Below are 17,993 nucleotides of genomic sequence, written 5' to 3'. Positions count from 1 at the left end.
TCCCAAGATTTTTTTTACTATAATAGAGAGATTTAACTGGGCTGGCAAATTTGCTAACTACCTCACTGAACAGACAGAAAAAAATATACATAGTAGTGTCCATTGGAGTTAAATTTTTGTATGCCTGTTTTTCCCACACCTTTAATAGTCTTTTGGATGAGTTAGTAAATTATTTTACTACTATTGAATCTATTTCAAGTTTTATTCTTAGGGTCCAAGGAGGAGGTGTCCCTTTTACAAAGTGTATTTTTTATCAATTATATCATGTATCTCAGATTTTATTGAAAAAGTCAGTACATTAAATGCATCGCTCACAGCATGAATTATAAAAATAAACCTAACAAAAACAACATATAACTGAATACAAGTCATGTTTCCTGACTACTAAGATCACCACTTTCAGATCCTCCATGGGACCTTAATAGCAAAAAGCTCTTGAACAATACTAGTGCTCATTAATATTGGTAAATGTCCTTGGTGTTAAACAAATCTGTAGCACAAAGTAACCTTTGTATTCATATTTCATTTACTTTATTTAGATCTCTAGCACATGGGTCAGTTATTTCTCATTGTGAAATCTAGAATACTAATAGACACTCTCTTGGTTAAGGTCACATACTGGCAGGGTTTAAAGTAGCAGCTTTGTGGTTTGCAGTTGGGCACCTTTATTACTATTAATATCACCATTTCAATACTAATTTGAAAGTAAGTTTTATTGAGCAGTTATTATGATTCATTGACAAACATGCATAGATGTGCCCAAAATCTTAGAAATCTCAAATGAATGCTTTAGAATCTCCTAAAACTACAACTAAAAACATATCATGGATAGTGCAAAAAAAAATAAAATAAAATAAATATTGAGGAACTAAAGTCCTTTCAAATCAATGATCCTTGGGGGACACTTTCTTTATTCTGTGATGATTGGTGAATCTACAAAACATGACATAAAGGGATGCTTAACTTTTCTTTTAAAGAGAAAAGATTTCTGAATTTTATCATTTTATTCCAGAAAATCGGCCATTTAGATGATACTAGATCTGCTTCATGGTAGTGTTTTGCTGCCCCCCTGTGCTTAAGACGGAACAATTTAATTCAAATGTATCACTACCTTGGGTGCCATCATGCCCCAAACAGCATGTGAATTCTTTACATAAAATCAAGACACTGGGAATTTCAACAGTAAATTTACAGATGTTTAATACTAGTTTAGGGGGATAAAAATCACATAATTTACACTGGTTGACAAAGTCAAGCTTCGCTGGCACACTGACACTCTATAACAACACTGTCGTGGAAGGACAGGCCCCATTTCTCGAAAATCCTTAATTGCCTTAGGTTGGATGGGCTATGGGCAGCACGGTGGCGCATTGGTAGCGCTGCTGCCTCGCAGTTAGGAGACCCGGGTTTGCTTCCTGGGTCCTCCCTGCGTGGAGTTTGCATGTTCTCCCCGTGTCTGCGGGGGTTTCCTCCCACAGTCCAAAGACATGCACGTTAGGTGGATTGGCTATTCTAAATTGTCTTGCGGTGGGTTGGCCCCCTGCCCAGGATTGGTTCCTGCCTTGTGCCCTGTGTTGGCAGGGATTGGCTCCTGCAGACCCCCGTGACCCTGTGTTCGGATTCTGCGGACTGGAAAATGGATGGATGGGCTATGGTCAAGGTATGCATTGGTATTCACATTGATAAAAACTTTCATTTTTGCTTATGTGTGTCAAGCATTGCTTTATTTTTTAGCAATTATACAATTAAACAATAACAAAATACTTGATTAATCATATAATGTTTGGTACCTGACTTCACTTTTTGAGCATCACACATTTTAATGTTTAGCCTGGAGCACCATTCTCTGGAAAGCAAAACAGTCTTTGTTCATTTTAATAGAAATCATTTATTTATTTGTTTTTACTTTTGATTCTTGACTTTAATGGAGTCTTGTTATTTTAATTGTTATTAAATTATGTCTACCTTTATGTAAACCATTCTCAGATAAACATGTTACAATTGCAGTAATTGCATTGCAGTAATACAAATTAAAATGAATCATACAAGTTAAATCAGTAGAAAATAATAAAAGTAAGTATTGCTTTAACAAAGGAGAAAATATATATGCTTTGCTTCCTTGAATGCCAAAGGGCTGTGATTATCTTACACATACACAAGTAATTTCAATCAAAAAACAGGTTTCTATTTAACTATAAGCAGCAGAAAATGTATAAAGGCACAAAAGCTTTGAGTAAATATTTTTCCATCTGCGCTCTGTCTTTTGAACTAATTCAATTCAATTCAGTTTGTTTTCGGATGGCACTACTTACGGAGTGCAGGTGCAGAGCTCTGTGAGATGTTCACAGGTAAAACGCAAGTATAAATTTTTCATATAAATTAGAATACATAAAGACACAGAATTGTTTACACACAGTTGTTTGAAACTGATTAACCTAAATGTAAACTAACAATATATGTCCACTAATTAATTGTTGAACCATTCCAAGTTGACAATGGAGGAGAGAAAAACAAAAACTCCAGTCAGCAGCATCCCTGGAGAAAATAAACCTCTGGGAGGTCCACAGTCAATTGTAACAGAGAAAATCAAAGACAAATTCAGACACAGTCACAGTCCTAGAGACCTTGGCCAACTATGTACCCACACATCCTGGGCACTCTATAGTAGAGTCTGTGATGGCAGAATCTTTCCATTTGAGGATTCCAAGGCTTCTGATGTGTCAGATGACTTTTTCATCCATTGTTCAAAATCAACACCAAATATTGTTTTTGTACCCATTATTTATTTATTTATTTTTGGTTGGGAGTTCAGTTAGGAAGAAAACAATCTGCAACTTCATAAAGCTCTGTCTAAAAGCATTCATCAAGCTTGACTGTAAGATAGATAGTATATTGCTGTCCTTCTAGAAGAACAATCTAAAAGTCAAAAAGATTTCCTAAGATGGGAAAGGCATTGTTGGTGGGATACCCATATCTGTGTTGAGAGAGTTGGCTATTGGACAGGTCACAGCATAACTTGATTAATGTTTCATGAATCATGGAAAAGATAACACCAGTTCTCTGCTCTTGGTATTAAATATCTGCAGTTTTTATGGATTACCTTCAGCATCAACACTTTTCCAGTCTTGCATATACAGTACCTGCTAACCATAGAAGTGGTTCTTCAATCATCCTTATGAGACTTGTGTGTTGAGCAGAACAATCTCAACAGTTTATCTCACAGCTGACTTTCTAGCGGCTTGCTGGTCAAAAGTGGCTGTGGGTGAAACTGAAGTGACTGTAGGTTTCTCCAGATGGATCATATGAACAATTTTAGGACAAAATAGGTTGGTCTGGCATTAAAGAAGGAAAACTTAATCAGCTGGTACTGTACATCACCAAGAAGAAGGTGAGACTGAAATAGTTTATTCCACTTATTTTGTATATATTGGCCGCAGAGACTTATTATGATTTTATGTGTATAATAAAATGGCCACCACTTGGACAAAATAAAACTTTCCAAAAGACAGACAGGAGAATTTTGCTGGTGAGGCCTGAGGAGAAAAGCATCCTACTCCTGTGAAGAGTATACAGTTGAAAATCGGTGACCTCACCACAAGACTATGCTGCTCCATGGACTTTTACCTCCTGTTTTTTTTCTTGGGAACACAAACTGGCATTAAACAAACAAGCTAAGTGTATCTTATCTGTAATGCTTTACTTTTTTTGTTTGGATATTTCTGTTATGGATAGTTAGCAAAAATGGAGTTAACAGAAATATATGCATGCCATCTGAAAACATCACTAATTAAGTAACCATTTCATGCTCTTAAATTCTCTATGCTTTATTACTCAGACAACTGATGTCTATTTGTTTGCATGCCTATGAACAAATCTTCTGTTTCCAAGACTTGCTTAGGAACTGTTGCTGAATGACAGACTTTGTTTGTGGTAAGTTTAGGCAACCTACATTCCAACCTACATTTTTCATAATTACTTTTCACTGGTGTAACACCAAGGTAATATCCTAAGTAGGAGATAGGTCAAATTTCAAGCTTGCTTTTAATGTGCTGCATTCACTTTTACCTCCAAGTTAGTGATATAAATTAGTTAGGCTAAAGGGTTGCTTCATATTTTCTAGAGAAATTATTCAGCCACAGTCAACATTTACCATACTGTTATATTTACAAAAAGCTAAGAGCTGCTTATTTTACATTTTAGCTTGGAATCAATGTTCTGAAAAATGCTGCTTTAACTTCTGTGGTAGCCGGCCCGGACACAGACAGGCGGATACGTTAATGTCACCCAACACATTCACAAAGTCCATTATTTACAAAAGTGCAGCAACCTCCAAAAGTCCTGGCCACAACACAATACTGCCGCACTTCTTCAGGCCACCTCCTTGCCTCCTCTATCAAGCTCTGTCCTTCTCCTCACCGGACTCCAGACATCATATGGAGGGAAGCGGCCCCTTTTATAGCCACCCGGATGTGCTCCAGGTGTCCTCCAGTATACTTCCACCGACACGCCCCTGTGTGGCGAAAGCACCGGCTGTGTACCCGGAAGCACTCCGGGTGTCCCCGATCCTCTTCCCCCCAGCAGTTCTGGGTGTGGCGGAAGTGCTGAGGTCCAGGGCTCTCTAGGCACAGGGGCACCCCCTGGCAGTGACCACAGGCCCCTGCAGGATACAGCTTCAAAGCTCTGTACCCATGGCCCCCAAAGGAACCAGGCTGGTTGCCCCCACGTGGTCTGAGGTGAGCGTAAGCCCTCTTCCAGTTTTCCTGGGTATCCCGGCCGGGTCGCCACCCCAGCCATTTCTGGAATTTCATATATACGTTTAGCCATACAGTTTTGAATCATAAAGAGCCCAATCAGATACGTGATATATATCTGATGTCACTTAGTTACAGAATATGCTTATTTAAAATGACTTAAAAGTTAAGGTAGTATATGATTATTCACAGTGACATACAAGTTGAGCCTGTTAATATTGGTTATAAAAAGATCAAAAGTTATCCTTTTGTCTCCAGTACTAATTTCTGTGCTTACAGCAAGTGTAACATATACATTTCCCAGTCATGAAGCTTGGTGTTGAAAGCACCATATTACTGTCCAGCAAAGTGGACAGGGATTATGAAGAAAATATATCCTATCTGGGATTTTGGAAACTTTTCCTCATAAAGCAGAACGTGGTAGTGGCTTAGTGAGAAACAAAATTAAGAAGCACACAAAAATATTTCTCAGTGTTCTGGAATAGCCTATAAAATCTTCAGATCTTCATTCACTTTGTTTATTGCAGGTGTGACCATTTTGTGAAATAGACACCATCATGTTGCTTAGGAAATGATCATCCAAGATTACACAGAAAAAAAACAGAGTTAGAATGTGTTTTTGGCATTTAAATGTAGTACCTTGTTGTTTCTGACTATGAATTTGGATTTAGATTTTTGGTCTGTCATAGGCCCAATGATGTGCACCCTTACAATGACATACCATTTATGGCTGACAGATAACTTATGAGTCTTTGGGGGTGTGAGCAGAAAAGTAGCCTCAACAAAACCAGTGTTGTTGAACTGTGTAAATTAACAATAAAACCAGTCCAAAAAGTAATTCGATTAAAATTTTGAGGAGTGGCATGAGTTGAAAATTGGAGTTTTCTCAAAAAAGTCCATGCATTTCTTGATCAGTCTTATTCAATTGGAGAGCTATGAGGTATACCTTGGCAACATTGATGCCAAGTAGAAATGAACCTTTAGACAATATGCCTGCTTTCCATACCTGAAACTAAGAATTCTTACATAGACTAATTCTATTTGAAAAATGATTTTATTTATAATACATTCAGGAAGCTATGTATAAGGGTGTTTTTACCTAGATATTATTCAGTTTTTGTGAAGACCGACTCTAACTGATACAAAGTGATGGCCATAACATGATGATTATACAATTAACCAAAGAAAACATAATGTAAGCTGGAAAAAGATAGTGAAGGTTTATTATATATTAATGACTTTTAAAAATTACAATTTCAAATTTTTTTCCAGAAACAGGTTCTTAAAAAAAAAACGGCACTCACACTAGCAAACTAGAGATGATGCACATTATAAAAAAAAGGTGGATGTGCTTGCTGAATTTTTATTAAGTGCTTTATATATTTCTGCTTCCTATTTTGATATGGTTTTGGGCAAGGGTAGGACGATGAAGGTTCTGTGCTGTGTAAACTGGAAGTCTAGCTTGTTACTGAATAGATTGTTTTTATATGAACATACACTAAGGTGACCAGATTTTTTGGGCCAATCCGGGGACTAGGGGGGGGGGTCTAGACAACAGTCTCTAAACACTACAGAGTACAAAGCGAAAGCTTATCACGTGATTTCTCGCCAAAGTTGCAGGGTGCGGTAAAGCATAACCTCGGTCAAAACACCGCGCACGCGCGCCGAGTTCATATTATCGTGGTGATGAGATACATTCAAAAAAGTGAACCAGTTGAAACCGGGGGCAACATCTTAAACCGGGGTCAAAACGGGGACATGTTTTTGAGTGGGGACAGTTGTCCGAAAAAGGGGACTGTCCCCGGAAAACGGGGACGGATGGTCACCTTAACATACACTTCTAGTTCGTTTGATAAAAGTTTGATTTCTTCTCCAGAATTACATTTCTTGGTTTCAATGTTTACATTTATTAAACTATTAAATACTTTAAAACCACGTTTTACTGTGATGCTGTTTGTTGGCATTCATCCACTCAGTAATGACACTTTTCCTACGTGTTGTAGTTGCAAGTGACACGCACTCACGCTCACTCTTCCACCGTTCGCTACTTCGTAAATCAATCCTGAGAGAAGCTAGTCTCACGTGGTTAAAAAGCCATTGTCTCTTCCGGGTCAGGTGTCAAATGTGTAACTGCAGGGGCGGGGTAGTATCCCAAGTTTAGGCCCGCCTTGTCCAGACAGAAAGGAGGTGTTTCTCTAAGAGTGGCTCGCTCTATATCCCGTGTGATGAGCGAGCTCCTCGTGGAGTGGCCTTTGACGCTCGGCTTTCTCCGCCCCTTTCCGAAATCTCCCGAAGTCCTGAGTTAACTTCGACCCCGGCAGGCCCGTCTGGTCTGAGAAGTTTGTGTAAACGTGAGTGCTTGCTGAGTTGGTTTGAGCCACGTCACTGACAGAAGACGAGTAGTGCAGCTGATCACTGAGGGTTCTGATTGAGAAATGTGCAGCAGAGCTAGGTGATCGACGAGACGCTTTCTTTTCGACTGTACATTTTCATAGATCGTATTTGTGAACCTATAATTTGACAGAAATGATAACTTTAACCATGATTGCGCGCGTCCAGGATGGACTGCTTCTTGCCGCTTCAATGCAGGAGAGCGAACAGGTAAATTCCTAGAGTAATTGTAAGTTTATTTATCATGTTTAAATGTGTCATATACTTTCTAAATAACTGGATTAAAATGTAAAGTTACTACTTTTATGAAATGAAAAAAACGACATGGTGTTGCCAGCTTAGACGTGGACTGGAAGGGGGTGGGGTGCGGATTTGGTGACTCTTCCAGCGTGGAAGCCTGGTGCGGAAAATCTAGTGCGACAGATACGAAGAGGGGCCTCTGGTGAATACAAGAGCTTTGTTGATAATTAAATACAAGCATTTCTTTCATTATTTAACCGTCCTTTATTCAATGTATTGTAAGAGCTACCGGAAGAGCTAATTCGTTGCTAGAATTTATTAAGCTTTAGTAAGTTTGTAAAATGGGAACGCAGGTAAGTCTTCACATGAGATTACAATTTCACATAAGTACATATTCCTTTCTCACTGCATGCTTTTAATTTTCATATCAAGTCATGTGGTCCTGTGGTGGCTATCACTCTCATTTAGAGAAGTATAGGGACGACATTTTTGGGGGTCTTTATAAATAACAAGTCAAAGCTAAAATATTTTTTCACATTCCATATTAACATAGCCCTGCAGGCAGGAATAAGTTACCACAATGGTTTCCACAGTGTATTGGTTACAAAGAGGTGTCACGTTAAAGTCAGACGTTATTGTCATCTCAACCATATGCAAGTATGCAGAAAGACAAAAATGATGAAGCTCAGGGCTCATAGTGTACATATAGTACAAATAGGACAGTGTCCACAAACAGACAAAACCATGCAATGTATTGTTTAAATAGGCAATTTTCAAATTCAATTAACTGCACGGTTCCACAGATCAGTGCAGTGACTGATCGTGATTTACGATGCTAAGGTATGATGGAGGGTCCTGGGTGACAACATCGTGTTGAGGAGTCTGACAACATGTGTAGAAAAAGTTACTACATAACCTGACAGATCTGGCTTTGATGCTGTAGTATCTTTTTCCAGATGGCAAAAAGAAAGAAGAGTCCATGAGATGGGTGAGAAGGGTCCTACACAATGCAACAGGCAAAACAGCAAAACATGTCTTCTGGAGAAGGGAGAGACACCCTAAAAATATTCTGTGTTGACCTCACTATTCTCTGCAATCTCCTGTGGTCGGACATGCTGCAGGTGCCATACCAGACCGTAATTTAGCTGGTCAGAACACTGTGGATGGTGTCTCTGTAAAATGTGCTGAGAGTAGGAGAAGGGAAGATCGCCTGATTCAGTTGCATCAAAAAGTTTAGTCTTTGCTAGACCCTTTTATTTAAGGATGTGGTATTTTTAGTCCATGTGCGATCCTCAGTTGTGCAAACCAAGGAACTTGGTACTCTTGACAATCTATATGGTGAAGCCATTGATTCAGATTGGGATGTGGTCAGGTCAGGTTTTTTTTTTCTTCTAGAAGTCAATAATTAATTCTTTAGTCTTATCAGTGGTAAGGGATAGATTGCCATCTCTGCACAAAATAGCCAGCTGTTCCACTTCCTTGATATAAACATGTTTTCCACAGCTTCTTGTAGGTTTTGCCTATTTGCCCAGGTTTTCATTCTCATTCCAGACATGTGATTTGTAGATTAATACTGGTGCAGTTTTAATAAGTGAGTATGCCCAATGGTGGACTGTGAGTATCCAGGCATCTTCTGCTACTTGTGTATTAATATCTTACCACTGTCTTCATTACTGACTCCAGTATGTGTGTTTTGGTTTCCTATGGATACTTTGAATTTCTCCAACATCCAGTACATGAGCATGTTGAGTTAGCTGGCAAATGCAAATCATGTGTGTATTTGTGTGATCGTGCCCTCAAATGGACTGCAGTCCCATCCTAGGTTGTTTCCAGCCACTCTGTTTGTGGGATACAGCTCACTGCAATCATGTACTGAAGACAATGAGATCAATCAATAAATGAACAAAGTGTTCAGAATGGAATGTGCAGGAAGTGGATCATTTTATTATCCTGACAATTGATAGTAAAAACATGTAAAGCCTGGGGCCTTGCTTGATAGCAATTTAATCTTGAGCAGCGGAAGGAGTGATTCAAGTTTGGGGCTCCATAATTAGACCATGCACTAATTTGAATAATTATAAATACTTTTTTTTTTTATTAATTTTATTACAATCCATACATAGCAATCAAGTTTTTACAAAAAAAAGAATTATGTTAAGAACAGATCGATCCCCACCCCTGAGAGAGAGAGCAAGCCAAACGGTGTAAAATTTAAGGCTTGTAAAAAATACCTAAATTAATAAATTCTCTGTGCTTTATAAACTTATTTTAAAATATTACTGATTAGATCCTGCCATGTTTTAAAAAAAGTCTGTATGGATCCTCTAACTGAGTATTTGATTTTTTCCAATTTAAAATAGTAAAGCACATCAGTTTCCCACTGACTTAAACTGGAAGAATCCAAACTCTCCTCTTTTATCAGAATAAGTCTGCGTGCCAAGAGTGTAGTGAATGCATTCACAATTATAAATACTTAACAATACAATTGAGATGATCCAATTCTGCCCCAGGCTACCATGTTGAAATACTTCAGAACTTTTTCAAAGCTGCTTAATCCAATTCATTATCACAGGAAATCCAAAAACGTACCTGGAAGCATCAGATGTTAGGCAGAAATAACCTCTGGACCAGGACCAAGTGTCACTTCATCGAGCGTCTTCTCGTACGTACACCTACATGGAGCCAGTTTTGATGTAACAGTTACCCTAACACAGATAATTTAGTGATGAGAAAAATGTGATATGTGGAGGAAAACCTGTGCCGAGTCATGCAAGGACAATGACAAGGCACAGGATTGAAAACCTGTATGTTGTAATCTTGAGGCAGCAGTGGTAATAAACACTTTACTACCAGGCCATCTGACAAAAAGAAAAAAATGAAAAAATCATTTTATTCTTGGGATCTTAACAGGTAACCGTTTGTTTTTTGTATCTGATTCATTGTTTTCCCTATTTAAGTAAAAAGCAAGAAGTTAGACTGATCACTTGACAGCACTTTCCCAGTGTGTTTTAATGTTCTTTTGTATGTGAGTTTGCCTTATGAGTTCCACCACAGTCTTGTGCACTTAACATCACTTTGTGTTGAACTCTATTAATTACATTTGATTGTTGATTACCTCCTTCATGTCGAGCTCAATTACAGAGGCAGCCAATACGTAATTCAGTTTTTTCAATTTATACAATTAGTTACTGGCATATTCGATAAAGTGATTTTAGAAATGGGTGTATGGAAGGATATTTTAACTTGGAATTTATCTCTAAAAAATCTTCCCAGTTGGTGCTAATTTACCTTTAATCCTCATAAATACATATCAAATGTATTCTTTAGTATGTCTATGTGCAGTTGATTTTTTTTCTGAATAATGGAACAAAGTTCATTTGGAGTAGTATGACTGTATTTGGAAGAATTTCAACAGTCAACTCAAAATGAAATAGAGTAGCTGTAGCACAGCTTTTGTGACTCTCTGCTACAGTAATCGTTTCAAACTTTATGAATTAGGCAGTGGACTTCTGAGAGATTAACATTTGACTGTTTTGACAGCCGCTTAGAGTAATTCTTAATTATTTAAAAATATTTAAACAAACCTATGGTACACAAATTTTTGTATAATGTCACTTTCCTTTGGATTCTGTAGATGAATCAAAGAACCAGTGATAAATGTTAATATCATGTCAATGTTTCTCCAGACAGGTAGAAATCTTCAGGAATATCAGAGCCAAGCAAAACAACTTTTCCGAAAGCTGAATGAGAACTCGCCGACACGCTGCTCCCTGGAAGCTGGTCCCATGATGTTCCAGTAAGCTCTCAAATGCTTAGGTGTCAGTCTGTCACCTATAGTCATTTTTTTTTTTTTTTAAAGTTTGTTGCTGTGGCACCCTGTTTATGCCCAGTTAGAAGTTAACATTCTTGTAGTAATTCATGATTGTCTGTTATTTATTTTTATTAATATGAAATTTTACTAGAAACATGCTGTATGTGAGTTCCCCAAAGTAAAGAAATATGAAAAAGTGCTTTGTTTAGAGTTAGGTTAGATGTGTAAAATGTTTTTATAGAGTACTGCATTGAAAATATTTTTCTTTTTTATATATAATTTAGAGTAGCACGCTGATTCACATTGCAGCCTCTGGGACCTGGGTTAACTTGTGATCCAGGCACTGTCTGTGTGGAGTGTGCATGTTCTTGTCCTGTGTAAATTTAGGTAATCAAGTGTCATCAAATTCCAAAGATGTGCATGGTGGGGTGATTGGCATATCTAAATTATACTGTGATATGCAAGTGTATCCCAAAATAAGCCTTTTACTACTTACATTATTAGTTCCTACCTTTGCCCACTGCTGATAGGAAAGGCAGATTTTGAAAATGAATAGATGGATGCAAGTCTAAAGTGCACTTGCATGGAAAAATTGCCTTCCATGGGACCAAGAAATAAATACACAAAAGGAATTTAATTTTGTCACCAAGTCCTAATAGCGAATGCTTGAATGATGTGTGGAAGGTGTCGTATCTAATCCCCCTAATCCGTAATTTTGTGTAAGACTTGGCCTTGACCCTATAGCCAGTGCCAATCTCTTTATTGCAATCAGTCTATTAACCATTTTCATTTCTTAAAACTGATATCACAGCCCAATTAATGGTGTTAAGTACTTTAAGTGTTGAAGTAAACATATAGAAACATAATATTAAAACATTTTATTTAATATTGTGTAGGTCCCTGTTTTGTCCTGAAAACAGCTCTGACCCATTGAAGCATTGAATCCACAAGACGGTGTTCAGTGATATCTGGCACCAAGACGTTAGCAGCAGATTCTTTAGTAGGGACTCCATAGATCAGACTTGTTTTTCCAGCACATTCCACAGATGCGCAATTGCATTTAGATCTGGGGAATTTGAAGGCCAAGTCAACACATGAAACTCTTTCTCTTGTTCTTCAAACAATTCCTGAACAGTTTTCGCAGTGCGGTAGGGAGGGTGCATATGCTTTATAGAACACAGTATTTATCTGCTGAAACAGGACAGTTTGCAGAATTTTTCTCCTGATGCACAAGCATTCTGTTGTTAGGATTACAACAACAACAACAACATTTATTTATATAGCACAATTTCATACAATGATAATAATGTAGCTCAAATTGCTTTACATGATGAAGAAAGAGAAAAAAAGACAAAGTAAGAATTAAAATAAGAGAACACTAATTAACATAGGATAAGAGTAAGGTCCGATGGCCAGGGAGGACAGAAAAACAAAAAACTCCAGACGGCTGGAGAGAAAAAATAAAATCTGCAGGGGTTCCAGGCAATGAGACCACCCAGCCCCCTCTAGGCATTCTACCTAACATAAATGATCAGTCCTCATTGTATTCAGGGATCTCATGGAAGGACTTGATGATGACAGTCGTGTGGACTTCTGGCCTTTAATCCATCAATGTAGGGACATCATGGTGCTGTGATTAGGTGGTGGTGGCGGCGCAGATCCCCACCATAGAAAACCAGAAAAAGAACAGAAGAGAGAGTAGGGGTTGGTACGGATTTTGGAGCCACCATGAATTGTAATGATAATTAATTGAATATACAGAGCATCGGGAGTAAACTAAAACGAAGTTATGGGAAGGCCATGTTAACGTAATGTGTTTTCAGCTGTTTTTTTAAGTGCACCACTGTATTAGCCTGGCGAATTCCATATTGGCAGGCTATTCCAGATTTTAGGTGCATAACACCAGAAGGCCGCCTAGCTCTTGGAAAATTAGAAAATATATATACAACAGGTCTAAAGCCTGCAGGTACCAAACCATTGTCATTTGTTGTCATAGAATGTGTTTTGTCTTTAAGTACAGTACATATTTTTATATTTATCATTCATTCATCCATTAATGTACCACGGTATGTACAGTAGAGGTGCCTTGTTGCTTATTTACTCAATAGGCCTGGATAACACACATCTGGTTTTTATTTTTTTACTGTGTTTATGATGGTGATTTGTGCTAAAAATGCATGACTATAATGGTGAGATATGTGTTCATTAGCAAGTCTTTTCATATTTTATTTGCCATAATACTCTTAAAAGATTTTTGTATAAATTTTCACAATTTTTATATTTGGTGGAATTTATTTTTCTTGATAATGAAATTGTGTTAGTGTTCTCATTTTCCAAACAAGTGAATGACTGTGCATCAGGTTTTGTTTGTATTTTGTTGATGATAATGATAATTAACCGATTTGCTGGTCATTTGACATTAAATCTTTGTAAAGCTGTACTAATGATGTCTCTCTATATTGTTTATTTTCTCTTTGTGTGTAGTTTCCTGATTGTTCACGGGGTTTGCTATCTGGTATTGTGTGATGGCTCATACCCAAAGCGAATGGCCTTCGCATATCTGGAAGAGTTGCAGACTGAATTTAGTGAACTGTATGGGAAACGCCTTGCTTCAGTGTCTCGCCCATATGCCTTTATTGAGTTTGGTGAGCAATTATTTTTCCTGTTGCCTAACTTTGATAATGTCTATCAGCAGAAGACTGCCTTTATGCATTTGCTTTCTGCACTTGCATGCTTAAGAGTTTCACTTTGCAGAACTTGCGTTTTTTGAACGTTTATGTAAGTTTGCATTTGTAGTGAGATTGAGCAACACAACTATACTACTAGTCACTCATATATCTCACCCATTTTAATGATCTCTAGCACTAACTCTGCAAAACCTTCACCAGAAACTAGGGCTACTGTTCGATTAAAAAAATTAAATTGTGCAAGTAACATTTTTAATCAAAATTAGCTGCATGTTAATCACAATTTATCAGATTTCCTTCAAGCATATTAAAGACTCTGTGATTAATTTATAATAAAAAAAAAGTTTTAATGTTCATTTGCCTATTAACTTATTTTACTTAGTTTATTGAACAGTTTTGTGTAACAGAAACAATATCCAAAACTCAGTGACCAAACATCACCCCACATCCCCTGGGTTGCTGTGATAATTTCGGAAAACCAATACATGTGGTTTGGAGTGCTCTGTTGCAAGATTACTTTTCATAAGCACTAACAATTACTCAATTAGATATTATAAAACAGAAACATAAAATCATGGTTCAGCTTTTGTGCACAGTTTTCACTGCTACAGCTCAGGTTGTGCTTCTCTGCATGATACACACAAATCAATTCCGTCACTGTTACCTAGAGAGGAGAAGTCTGTACTCAAATTGAAAATGTGTATAAGTTAGGCGTTTAAAAAGCAAAAGAGAGACTGAAAGAACACTTGTAAATTTGCTTTTGCATATGTTTTAAATTGCACATTGTCATACAATATCTCATTTATGAATTATAAAACAAGTCTACTAGTATGGCGGAGTGGTGGCTCTGAGGCTAGGGATCTGCACTGGCAATCGGAAGGTTGCCGGTTCGAATCCTGTAAAAATGCCAAAAGGGTCTCTGCTCTGTTGGGCCCTTGAGCAAGGCACTTAACCTGCTATTGCTCCTTCCTGGGTATGATGTTAATCTGCATCCGTCCCTGCATGTAGGCCCTCCAAACTTGCAGGGAAAAATTTGGGGGTTTGTGGCAGAATTGGCACTCCAGCCACCTTAAAAAACCTCACACTGTTCCACTCCATCTGAACTAGTGTGGTACTGAGGTGTCACCCATTGCATGGCTGCACTCGAGTCCTAATCTGGATCCTGAATTTGGTTTGTCTTGTGGTGGGTGCGGCAATGCACTGTATCGGTGCGTGCTCCTAACCTCTCTCTCTCTAACTATTTTAACCTTCATCCCAAATGGATGGAAATACTAGCATGGTCAATTTACACAGATTATTGCTTAGTTTTATTGTTAAAGTATAATATAGGCTAATGTAGGTTGTAATGTTGGACACATTAGGTAACATGCAATTAATTCAACAACATGCCATGTTTGCTGTGGGGGAAGTATGAGTGAGATACAAGGAATCGAGTGATTCTAAACTGTGTCATCCGCTCTTTAGGTGCTTAGAATAGGTAGCAACAACACATGCTGCTTCAGGTCAGGTATCCCCCCATGGGTGACTGAAAAATCTCTGTGGCAAACATATTCGTTGCCAGGGACAGGACTGGCCAGCTGACATTCTGTTTTACACTAAGGCAGTACTTTGACCTTATGCTTCAGGGATGAACTTGCATTAGCAGACATCACCGCATTTACTGTCTTGTTCTGGATGTTCTGCTATACTGTGCAATAGAGTGCTTTTTTTGTGTTTTTCCTTCAATATATGAATGCAGCATAATGGCAAGGATGGTGCTGATACACAGTCTTACTCGGTGCACAATGTTTGTCCATCTGCAAAGTTAGCGTGACACGAAAACGAAATTCCTTCACCCCACTTGCATAACTGCTTTGATTTTAATTGTTCTCATGTTATTGTCTGCACTTTGAAGAGCTATTGTTTACATGAAATGAGGTTTACGAAGATATGGGTCTGATCGTGAGCATTACTGATTCAATACTGTACGCTGTATTTTATGTTCCAATACAGGATAATCCCATATTACAAGAGACGAGTGGCGTCTCTACTGGTTTGTGTGGATGAAGACCATTATTAAGAATTAATGCAGAAAACAGTCAAGCGCTATTAGTAGACTCAAGAGTGATTTGGCACTGTTTCTTTCTTTAAGTGTGAAGCATGGTCAAATTGACCAAACTAAATTATTGCATTTTAGGGTTCCGTTAAAAAAATTAATCTCAGAAATTTTTTACATGTTAATTGCATACATTAACTGTGATTAACCAGCAGCTCTACGATGAATAATACTCTGTGACAGATTCTTTATAATTTTAATATTTTGAAGACTTAAGGTCTGTTTAGGGTAATATAGGTTTGCTTAACAAGCAAATCATAGCTCTCAAAAGTGCAGCTATCTGACCAGTAGCTATAGGTGCTGGACTATAGGGCAGTATTGAGGCTAAAGAAAACATATCTTTCTCTAGGTAATCTTTAGTTCTAAAAAATATTAATACATTAATAATCTAGACATTAATTTGAATTATGTTGATTTTAATAAAAGCCTGTTGAAAGTTAACAGTTTCATTCAAGTAGACATTTAAATGTTTCCGGAGTATTTTGAGTTCACCAAGAACAAAAAAGTTTATCTGAGGTCAGAGAAGTTTTTATCTGTGTGTGCAATTTTTTTATTATCAGACATGTCTCTTATAAGTTTGTTTGCTATTTGCTGGTAATTTCAGACTGTCACTTTGTAGTAGAATTGGCTCGGTTTTTAGCAAGTAAATAAGTACCAAGCAACTTCCACTTGCAGCTAGAGATATCCTTCCATAGAAGTATTTTTAGTTTAGAAGCTGTCTCTTTGCAAGGCAGAGGTTTGTTCCACTACTGAATCTTTGCTTTGTTTATAGACACCTACATTCAGAAGCTAAAAAAAAATTATCAAGACTCATGGTCCCGAAGACACCTAACATCTGTTAATACAGAGCTGCAAGATGTCCAGCGGATTATGGTAACTAATATTGAGGAAGTCTTACAGAGAGGAGAGGCCCTGTCAGGTATGAGAGATACTGGCATATTACTAAGCCTTGTGCAATCTTATGAATGAAATCTTATTACTTGTCTCTTTTCTGCAGACATTGAACATTTCTTAAAGAGAATAATAGTTTAAAATATGTATCTTTTGAAAAGCTCACATAATTTGTGTTCCTCTCTGATATTCTAGCATTGGACTCCAAAGCCAGCAACCTTTCTGCACTTTCCAAGAAGTATCGGCAAGATGCAAAATACCTCAACACTCGATCCATGTATGCCAAGATTGGAGCTGCCAGCGCAGTCTGCATTGTTCTATTCCTGTATGTTCGGTTTTGGTGGCTTGTCTGAAGTGTAACCGTGAACTTTTTAATTTCATGGACCATTGAGTGGAATCTTTCTGAATTTCTCTGAAAGTTTCTAGTTTTTTTGGCTGTTCTGGACCACATGCGACAAGTTACTTTGACTAACAGCCTGTTTATTAGGCTTTCAGTTTAACATCTTTTCTTATATTAATTTTGTGGGGTCACACTGAGAAACAAGGTGAAATGTGTCACCTCAACACAAAGCTGACACTTCTGGAAAACAAAAAATAAAACTTTCAAGATTAGAATGGTATGTTCAATAGTATATAATATCTACCTTTGGATCTCAAGTCAGTCAATTTATGTACTGCTATTTTTTCTGAAAAGAAATTAATGCTTGATATGTTATACTTTTTACTACCAAATGCATCCACCTGTTTGGTTTACAGTATTGACAGATTTGAACTGTAATTTTATAGCATTGCATCCTTAGTAGGTGAGAAGCAGAAGATGATGGTCGTATGAAGGAATGTATGCATTGGTTACATCTGCTTATGAGCCAGGGTTAAACATGATAAACAGCAGACCCTATATGTGGGGATTCTTATCTGAGGGGTGGCAAGATGGTTGTGAGGCAGACCGTATATAATATAATATATATATAGAAGTTGGTGTTAATTTACTGTGACCATGGGACTGTCAGCTATGTTATGTGTTGGGATTCATGTTTAACACCGGACACTCCACATCTTTTAACAACAACAAGAAGCGGTTCTCAATCCAGTTATTTTTATGAATAAATATATATTTATGCAAAGGC

The 17,993-nt window shown here is 37.6% G+C and overlaps 1 protein-coding gene across 1 annotated transcript; it reads left to right on the top strand.

Moving 5' to 3' along the window:
* The first annotated feature begins 6,984 nt into the window (after positions 1 to 6,984).
* Positions 6,985 to 17,993, top strand: LOC120539130 (vesicle-trafficking protein SEC22b-like). Its single transcript, XM_039768923.1, has 5 exons — positions 6,985 to 7,352; positions 11,069 to 11,178; positions 13,678 to 13,838; positions 16,748 to 16,894; positions 17,062 to 17,993. Exons 1-5 carry the CDS (start codon positions 7,278 to 7,280, stop codon positions 17,217 to 17,219), a joined length of 651 nt encoding a protein of 216 aa, XP_039624857.1. The 5' UTR covers positions 6,985 to 7,277; the 3' UTR covers positions 17,220 to 17,993.

The sequence above is a fragment of the Polypterus senegalus genome, chromosome 11 (assembly GCF_016835505.1).
Source record: "Polypterus senegalus isolate Bchr_013 chromosome 11, ASM1683550v1, whole genome shotgun sequence".
In the NCBI taxonomy this organism is placed as follows: Eukaryota; Metazoa; Chordata; class Cladistia; order Polypteriformes; family Polypteridae; genus Polypterus; species Polypterus senegalus.
Note: the sequence above shows the minus strand (reverse complement) of the source record. Positions and strands in the feature narration are given on the sequence as shown.

Excerpts from the sequence above, each read along its gene's own strand:
- LOC120539130 (XM_039768923.1), top strand. The coding sequence starts at position 7,278 with ATGATAACTTTAACCATGATTGCGCGCGTCCAGGATGGACTGCTTCTT. Across the intron at positions 7,353-11,068 it reads CAATGCAGGAGAGCGAACAG|ACAGGTAGAAATCTTCAGGA; the intron begins GTAAATTCCTAG and ends ATGTTTCTCCAG. Across the intron at positions 11,179-13,677 it reads GCTGGTCCCATGATGTTCCA|TTTCCTGATTGTTCACGGGG; the intron begins GTAAGCTCTCAA and ends CTTTGTGTGTAG.